Here is a 9,935-nt window from a genome sequence, read left to right as displayed (position 1 = left end):
TAAAAGCCTACATTGTGTGATTGTCATTGTCTGAAACTGCAGCAAGGTCTCTAGCCCTTCTCTCCTGTTACTATGATCAGGATTTTCTCCCTCACAGACAGCAATCTGGGTTAAAATACTGCATTTAAAGTTCAGGTCATAAGCATGATTCCTTGGTTGGAAAGGTGCTACATTAAACCATGAACATGCCATGTTTTGTTAGAGTAACTGTTCTTATCAAGAGAAGTTTTTTAGGTGTCTTTCAAGTTATCAATCAAATGTCAGATTTATCTATATAATGTTGAAATCTGTAGCTTTTTTCTTTTCTATTCCATTCCCTTACTTTCCTTTTCTTCATAACAATTCTCATGTTACTTTTTAACCTCTTTCTTTCGTCTTTTTTATCTTCTGCAATTTGAATGAAAGCTCCAAGAGGGCAGGAATCCTTTTTTGTTTTTGCTTTTTCACTGAAGAATCGCCAGGTCTTAGAGGGCTTCAGAGACAGTATACACACACACACACACACACACACACACACACATATATATATATATATACACATACACACACACATATACACACACACAGAGTAAGTACTTGCTGAATGAATGCTGGTTTTGTTCAAAGTCTTTCAACTCCCCTTTATCTGACAGATTGGCTGCAAAGGCTGTTCTCTGCTTTCAGGTCTTGACAAAAGTTGCTATTAGTTATTTCACAAATATTTGCTTTTAATAATCAAGCTTAAACTGCATGATTAAGTAGTGGAGAGAAATCAGAGAAAGTGTCTTTAGGTTTAAGTGTGGAGACAGGCAAATAATTCTTCCTATATTTTAGAGGTGACTGAAATAAGAATATCCTTCTCTGAAGTCCAAAACACCTAATTTTACCCTTCTTGGCTCTAACACTTTTTAAATTCCCCACTGAAATTATGTAAGTACTTGTTTTTATCTGTAAAGAATCTTATGAGATCCTAGAAAGTAAAAATGCTGCTTCAGAGGTTTTGTTGTCACTTACAGGGAGGTAGTGTATCCCAGTGGTTAATAATAAGAAATCTGGAATTGGACAGGCTTGGTTTTGACTCAAGATTCTGGAACCTTCTAGCAGTGTGAGCTCCTCACGTTTAAAGTAGATATTAATAGGCCTCATATATAAAGTTGTTGTGAGGAATAAACAAGTTAAAATTATTTGTGCATTGCTTTAGATGCTTGGTATCTGTAGCAGGGTTCTGGGTCAGATAGTGTCTGGTACATGGTAAGTGTTCAATACCAGGTAGCAAGAATTATTTTTCCACACTGCTTTGTTCTTGCATGCTAGGTCGCTTCAGTTGTTTCTGACTCTGTGCAAGCCCATGGACTGTAGCCTGCCAGGCTCCTCTGTCCATGGAATTCTCCAGGCAAGAATACTGGAGTGGGTTGCTATTTCCTCCTCCAGGGGATCTTCTCGACCCAGGGATTGAACCTGCATTTCTTATGTTTCCAACATTGGCAGGTGGGTTCTTGATCACCAGTGCCACCTGGCTTTGCTCTTAATTGTGTTTAAAAGGATGTAACTTGAATAAAAGGTCATTAAAAGCCTTGTCAAACACTGCCAGAGATGTAAGTAAACATTTATTCTTCCCCTGGGAAGGTGGTCTCTGGAGCTGTGATCCCGAGGGAGTCTCTTGTAATGAAGTCAACTGAGATATCTGATCCAGAATAAAAGTATTCAGTCTGCTATTATCCATGGGTATAAGGAAAGGATGCTGCTTCATCCTTGGAGGCTGGACAGGAGGCTTGGGGCAAAGCCACAGTCAGAGACCATGTCCTTCTACTCAGCAAGAGAAGCAAGATAAACTAGAGGTTTTGATCATTAAAGTGGAGAAGCAGAAGCATCTGAGCCCAGAGTTTTCACCTTCTTTTCACAGGGCATTTGAGTCTCCAAGAAAGAGGTGGATGAGAGCCAGCAGAACACAGCACTGTGACTCCAAGCAGAAGGAGGGTGAGTGCCTGCCTGACCTGGTCTGTCCTGTCGCAGAGAGGTTTCAAGCTCACACTCTGAGCCAAACCACCTGAGTTCACATTTTGTCATAACTTAGGAATACTGGGACTTGTGCAAATCAGTTAAGCCCAGTGTCTTCATCTGTCGTATGGGGATAACCATAATGCCACACATGACAGAGGATGAGATGGTTGAATGGAATCACTGACTTGATGGACATGAGTTTGATCAAGCTCCGGGAGTTGGTGATGGACAGGGAAGCCTGGCATGCTGCAGTCCATGGGGTTGCAAAGAGTTGGACATGACGGAGCAACTGAACTGAACTGATAATGCCACACAGCATGTAGAACCATGCCTATCTCACAGATGTTGTTTTTGAGTCATTGTCATGTCCAACTCTTTGCAACCCCATGAACTGCAGCATGCCAGGCTTCCCTGTACTTCACTATCTCCCGGAGTTTGCTCAAACTCATTTCCATTGAATCAGTGATGCCATCCAACCATCTCATCTTCTGTCATCCCTTTCCCTTCCTGCCTTCAATCTTTACCAGCATCATGGTCTTTTTCCAATGAGTCAGCTCTTCGCACCAGGTGGCCAAACTATTAGAGCTTCAGCTTCAACATCAGTCCTTCCAATGACTGTGCAAGGTTGATTTCCTTTAGGATTGACTGGCTTGATCTCCTTACTGTCCAAGGGACTCTCAAGAGTCTTCTTCAGCACCACAGTTTGAAAGCTCCCAGTCAGAGCTCAGTAAGTGTTCCTTTTCTTTTCTTCTCCATCTCACCTCCATAACTTCCAGTAACTTTCAAAATATGTTGCCTCTGTTTTGTTTAGTGACTCTTTCTTTTTCCCTCACAGATTCTCCGAGAGGAGAATGGCTGCAGAGAACACCTCCTCTGTGACAGAGTTCATCCTCACAGGCTTAACAGACCAGGCTCAACTCAAGATCCCCCTCTTCTTCCTGTTTCTAAGTTTCTATGTGGTCACTGTAGTGGGGAACCTGGGTTTGATAACTCTGATTGGACTGAATTCTCACCTTCATATTCCCATGTACTTTTTCCTCTTCAACTTGTCCTTCATAGATTTTAGTTACTCCACTACCCTCACCCCTAAAATGCTGATGGGTTTTGTCTCAGAGAAGAACATCATTTCCTATGCAGGGTGTATAACTCAGTTTTTTTTCTTCTGTTTCTTTGTCTTTTCTGAATCCTTCATCCTGTCAGCGATGGCATACGACCGCTATGTCGCCATCTGTAAGCCACTGGTGTACACGGTCACCATGTCTCCTCAGGTGTGTTTACTCCTTTTGTTGGGGGTCTATGGGATGGGAGTGTTTGGAGCTGTGGCTCATATGGGAAACATAATGTTTATGACCTTCTGTGGTGACAACCTTGTCAATCACTATATGTGTGACATCATTCCCCTCCTTGAGCTCTCCTGTAACAGCTCTTATGTAAATTTGCTGGTAGTCTTTATTGTTGTGACCATTGGCATTGGGGTGCCCATTGTGACCATTTTTATCTCTTATGGTTTTATTCTTTCTAGCATTCTCCATATCAGCTCCACTGAGGGCCGATCCAAAGCCTTTAGTACATGCAGCTCCCATATAATTGTGGTTTCTCTTTTCTTTGGGTCAGGAGCTTTTATGTACCTCAAACCACCTTCTATTTTACCCCTTGATCAGGGGAAAGTATCCTCTGTATTCTATACTGCTGTGGTGCCCATGCTCAACCCATTAATCTATAGCCTGAGGAATAAGGATGTTAAAGTTGCTCTGAAGAAAACCTTGAGCATAAAAATCTTCTCTTGAAAATGAAAAGGAACTCCAAAGCTTTGCTTATCAGTTAAAAAAAATTGTTTTTGAGTGAAGAAAACAAATGTCAGCTGGTGCTTTCTCTTTTATATTTAGAGAAAAATTTTAACTTACCTGTAAGCATTGTATTTCTCTACTCCTTACTCTAGCCTATCTATTTCAATCAGTCTTTGTTTTATGAAAACAGTTTCCACAGTCATAGAGGGTTACTCTTTAACAGGTCTAAAGAATGATTTAATCCAGCCCCTCAAATGACACATTACGCACCTGAGACTCATGTAAATATTTTGAGGTGGCCCATGGACATTCATGTACCTAGTGCTAGAGCTGGGATTGGAATCTAGGCCCTTCAGTTTGAATGTACTTTGCTCTGCTTTCCTTTAGTCATGCTTTGTTGATCCATCTTTTCTCTGGCAGATTTGTGTTTCAAAGATTTTTATTTTTGCATTTAAAGAAACCTAATTCTATTTACTGGAGAAGACAATGCCCACTCCAGTACTCTTGCCTGGAAAATCCCATGGACGGAGGGCCCTGGTGGGCTGCAGTCCATGCGGTCGCTAGGAGTTGGACACGACTGAGCGACTTCCCTTTCACTTTTCACTTTTCACTTTCATGTGTTGGAGAAGGAAATGGCAACCCACTCCAGTGTTCTTGCCTTGAGAATCCCAGGGATGGGGGAGCCTGGTGGGCTGCCGTCTATGGGGTCGCACAGAGTCGGACACAATTGAAGCAACTTAGTAGCAGCAGCAATTTTATTTACAGTGATGTCATGCAACTTTTCAATGGTTAATTTTTGGAAAATCATTTTTGTAAGAATGTTGGAAGTGAAAAATGTGGCGATTTTGTCTTGACAAAATAATAAAAAAATGTTTTAATATTTTGGGATAGGAAATAAAGTTCCATATAGAATCAAGCATAGTGCCTGCTGAGGTGGTATACAGAGTTCTATAACATATCAACTTATTAGACCTTCTAATGGAGGGATATACAGATTTAAGAGAGTTAAAAATGTTGGCTATAAGCTTCACTCATTATTTCCCGACTAATATGACAGAACTTGGAGCCTCACTTCAAGGGTCTGAGTGATGCAAATGAGTAATAGCTTTGGGTGGAAGTGAGTCATTAGAGCAGTAACAACGAACAAACCTGGAGGAGGAAATGGCAACCCACTCCAGTATTCTTGCCTGGAAAATCTGATAGGCAGAAGAGCCTGGTTGGCTGCAGTAGATGGGGTCACAAAGAGTCAGACACGACTGAGCATGCGTGCACTCATGCAACAAACTAAACAACCAGTTATTAAGAAGGTAGAGGCCATTGTATTTTGAGGCATTGCATATAGCTATGATCTATTAATAGTAGGGCAAAAGGGAAACAGATGGTGGTCTTAAGACAGGTCATATTAATATATTCATAGCATTGGGCAAATGGAGTTACAGCTTTAAATAAAGATGCAGAAGAATATTTGCTTTGTTCTGAGCACATTACTAGGTATGTGACCTGTTTGCAAGATATTCTGGCATTTTAACTTTTCTTATAAAAATTCTCTTCCATTAGAAAAAAGTGAAAATTTGGATAAACGCTCCTTTAGTTTTGCCCTTTGACAGCTGAATTCAGGATATTTATGCATTGATGGTGCAGTGGGGGTGATGGAGAATTAGTACAATATTGTTAAGTAAGAAAATAACACCACCTCCTTTTAAAGTGTAAGTTATATACTGCAAAGTGCACAAATTTTACATGCTCAATTTTTTCACATATATAAGGCTATGTAACCACTACCTATCAGTTCAGTTCAGTTCAGCTCAGTCACTCAGTCGTGTCCGACTCTTTGCGACCCCATGAATTGCAGCACGCCAGGCCTCCCTGTCCATCACCAACTCCCAGAGTTCACTCAGACTCACGTCCATCGAGTCAGTGATGCCATCCAGCCTACCTATACCAAGATAGAATAAAGATTTTTATCACTTAAGAATATTCTGGCCTGCCCCTTCCTAGTGAATATTACTATCCATTCTCTTTCTGGAAATATCTACTATTCTTACCTTTATCATTACATTTACTTGTTCTTGAACATCATATAAATGTCAATACTGCATTTACTTTTTTAAAAAAATTCTGGTTTTCTCACAATACAAAGTATAGTGTGAAATTCATCTATAATGTACGTGTAGGTATTTTTTGTTCTTGGTTACTGCTGTTTAGTATTCCATTGTATTGATATAGAGCAATTTCTTTTTCAGTTATACTCTTAATGGACATTTAGCATATTTTCAGTCTCTGCATATTATTAATACAACTGCTATGAACATCCTTGAGCACGTAGTTTCTTTGAAACTTACTCTAATTTATCTTGGTTCTATAGCTTGGTTCAGGTTACTGGGTCACAGGATGGGCATACTTTATGCTTCTTAAGTACTAATAAGCTGTCTTCCAAAATATTTAAACTGATTTGCACCCCCAGTGGTTTCCAGGTAAGGATGTTCCTCTTTCTTCTGAGCATTTGCTATTTTCATTCTTTTCATCTTAACCACTTTACTTGAGCCTTCTTTTGTCATTTCTCCAATAGGTAATTGTGTTGAGCACTTCTTAATACATTCTTTAGAATTTAGATATCATCTTTGTTAAGTGCCTGTTCAAGTCTTTTGCCCACATAAAAATAGTTTGTTAGTCATTTCCTTACTAATTTGAACTTCAAGAAAGCATATTCTAGATATGGGTTCTTGTTCAGACATATAGATTACTGTTATTTTTGCTCAGCCTGTGATTTAGCCATTCAATGGCTATTCTTACTGATGTTTTATGGTAATAGAACTTTTAATTTTAATAAAGTTCCATTTCTCATACTATTAGTGCAGTACCCTGCTTAATCATTGTTTATTATAAAATTACAAATATATTCTGTTTTCCTTTGAAAGCTTTATTGTTTCCCCTTTAATATTTATATATTATTTATCATGTATGATGTAAGGGAGTAAGTTTATTTTTTCATGATATTATACATTAAGATGGAGAAGGAAATGACAACTCACTCCAGTACTCTTGCCTGGAGAATCCCTTGGACAGAGAAGCCTGGCGAGCTACAGTCCACGGGGGTCACAGAGTCAGACACGACTGAGTGACTGACACACACACATACATTACGAATATATGTATCTTTTCAAGACATTAAATTGCTTCTGGATCATTTATGGAAAAGGTCATATTTCCTCTTTAAATTATATTGGCTTTATATGGATATATTTGATGATCATGTGACGATGCTTTTATGGGACCAGATGGAGAGAATCTTGCTAAGAAACAAAAATAATTATCAGGCCCAAAGGGTTTTACTAGTGAATTCTATCAAATGTTTAAGAAAGAAATAATACTGATTTTCTATATTCTCCCAGAAAATCAGATGCAGAGAAAACACTTAAGATTGGAACAAAGCAAAGTTGTCTCTTCTCACCAGTTCTATTCAACATCATGCTGGAAGTCCTAGCTAGTGCAATAAGAGAGGGAAAAAAGGTAAACAGATTGGTAAGGAAGAAATAAAACTCTCTGTTTACAGCTGACAAAATCGTCTATGTAGAAAATCCCAATGTACTGATGTAAAAACTCTTGGAGCTAGATAGCAATTATATCAAGGTTGCAAGATACAAGGTTAGATACAAATGTAAATTGATTTCATATATGTCAGTAATGAACCATTTCAAATTCAAACCATTAAAATTAAAAGCATAATATCATTTACATTAGCATCAAAACAAAAAAGTGCCTAAGAATAAATCTAATAAAATACGTATAGGATCTCCATGCTGCTAAGTCGCTTTTGTCGTGTCCAACTCTGTGTGACCCCATAGATGGCGGCCCATCTCCATAAGGAAAAGCATAATTCTACTGAAGCATTTTCTTTCAGTAGAATTATACTTTATACTTTATGTTACAAAATGTTTCCACTTGTTAATGTAACTTGAATTTTCCTTATTATTATTCTTTAAATTATAGTTTTGCTGCAAATTATTTCATCGTATGACTGTATGTAGAAATTTTGTATCATACTTTATAACGTTTTTGTCCTGTTTCAAATCCTCCAGTGTTTTACTAGTATAGCTAATACTGTGACTAACACCATTGTGTAAAAACCTTTGGCTAGATTTATGGCCATTTCCTCAGGATAGATTGTCCACAGGAGATTGTAGCATCAAACAGCATGATGTTTTGAATTTGATATTTCTTTACCCGTGGATTCATTCCAGTTTGAACTCCCAACAGAAGATTAATACCTTTATGAAATGTTTACTCTCTGCCAGACAACTGTACTAGTAAGGCTATATATAACTCATAAAAGGCAGTCATCTTGGACTTCCCTGGTGTTCCAGTGGTTAAGAATCTGCCTGCTAACACAGGGGACATGGGTTCAGGCCCTGGTCCAGGAAGATTCCACATGCCGTGGGGCAGCTAAGTTCATGTACATGAGCCTGTGATCTAGAGCCTGTGACCCACACAAATGAAGCCTGAGAACCCTATAATCCACGTTCTTCAACAAGAGGAGCCTCCACAGTAAGAATCCCAAGCACTGTAGGTAGAGAGAGGCCCCCACTGGCCACAACTAGAGAAAGCCTGCAGTGGAACCAAAAACAAATAAATAATTGTTTAATTAAAAAAGTAATCATCCTGATTATTTATTTATTTATTTATTATTATTATTACTATTTTTTACTTTACAATATTGTATTGGTTTTGCCATACATCAACATGAATCCACCACGGGTGTACACGTCTTCCCCCATCCTGATTATTTAAACATAGTTTATTCTCTTCACTCACTTCCCTCAGAGAGTTGACAGTGAAAAGCCATTGTACATCTATCTTTTATTACTGTTTTTCTCCCTGGATTCATAAGCCCACTAAGACTTGGTCTCATTAATTTTACCACAGTTTCAACATCTTTAAACTTGGAGCATGGAAATATAGGGTTTTGAGAAGTCGATGAGAGGCTTTGTGACTTAGAATGATTCTTCAGAGATTGTCCACATACATACTCATTTCTTCCTTTTCCTATGAAGATTAGGTAGGTACCTCTATGTGTACCCACAGCACTCTTCACTTAACCTGTTAGAACATTTACTGCACATAATGCAGCTGCCTATTTATGCGTGGCTGATTCTCACACAGAATATAAGTTCACTGAGGGCAGTGCCTGTGGTGTCTGTCTGGTTATGCCGATGTTTCTGAGGAGAGTAACTGGCATACAGTAGATGTTTAATAACTAGATAGCAGAGAGAGAAAAGGATTCCAGGAGATTGAGAAGATTATTTTAAAAAGGCCACATCTGATTTCTAGACCTATGCTTTTAGACACACTTGCAGAGACAGCATTTCAAAACAGGTGAACGGTGCACTTTCCCCACAGCCATTGCCCTCTTCCCTGCTGGTTTCTCTGGGTTATAGACTGTCCTTCAGCCTCCTTTAACTTTGGATGAGAAGGGTCTTTTCCCAGCTCAGGTGACTCAAGTCTAAGTATAATGTATAAGGTAAAACGCACAGTCTGAAATTAGCCTCGTTTGGGATGGTGTTTTGTAAGAATCACAGATTCTACTTAAAGTTTTTGCCAGTGCTCACCACCATGATCTTCTGATTTATTTTACATCTTGGAATTGTGTTCAGTAACACTAGGGAGCTGCAGTATTTATGCTTTCACACTAATCAATCATTCATTCAGAGTTGCCTTCAAATGAACATACATTCTCAGAAACTTCTGTTTCTTCTGAGCAGGCCTTTGATAGTCTTGTGCTACTGACACTGAGAAATCTCATAACCTTACTGATACTGGGGAGACTAGTTCCATAGCAGCATCTCCTGTTTAAAAAGTCTGACCTGTGGAGGACAGAAATCACCAAGTCCTTTTACATCAATGAATTTCTTCTTGCCTTACTGAAGGGAATGTTCTATGAGTCCTCCTATGGAGCAAAGTCAGATGCTAGGTTCTGCTGCTAAGCTGCTAAGTCGTTTCAGTTGTGTCTGACTCTGTGTGGCCCCATAGACGGCAGCCCACAAGGCTCCCCCGTCCCTGGGATTCTCCAGGCAAGAACACTGGAGTGGGTTGCCATTTCCTTCTCCAATGCATGAAAGTGAAAAGTGAAAGTCAAGTCACTCAGTCGTGTCCGACTCCCAGCAACCCATG

General features: G+C 39.2%; 1 protein-coding gene across 1 annotated transcript; it reads left to right on the top strand.

Annotated features, from left to right (window-relative positions):
- The first annotated feature begins 2,831 nt into the window (after positions 1-2,831).
- On the top strand, positions 2,832-3,767 carry LOC104980668 (olfactory receptor 8B12-like). The gene has a single exon (XM_010829423.1). The coding sequence runs from the start codon at positions 2,832-2,834 to the stop codon at positions 3,765-3,767; it is 936 nt and encodes a 311-aa protein (XP_010827725.1).
- Positions 3,768-9,935: the final 6,168 nt, after the last annotated feature.

The sequence above is a fragment of the Bison bison genome, unplaced genomic scaffold (assembly GCF_000754665.1).
Source record: "Bison bison bison isolate TAMUID 2011002044 unplaced genomic scaffold, Bison_UMD1.0 scf7180017864506, whole genome shotgun sequence".
NCBI classification, from domain to species: domain Eukaryota; kingdom Metazoa; phylum Chordata; class Mammalia; order Artiodactyla; family Bovidae; genus Bison; species Bison bison.
Note: the sequence above shows the minus strand (reverse complement) of the source record. Positions and strands in the feature narration are given on the sequence as shown.

Excerpts from the sequence above, each read along its gene's own strand:
- LOC104980668 (XM_010829423.1), top strand. The coding sequence starts at position 2,832 with ATGGCTGCAGAGAACACCTCCTCTGTGACAGAGTTCATCCTCACAGGC.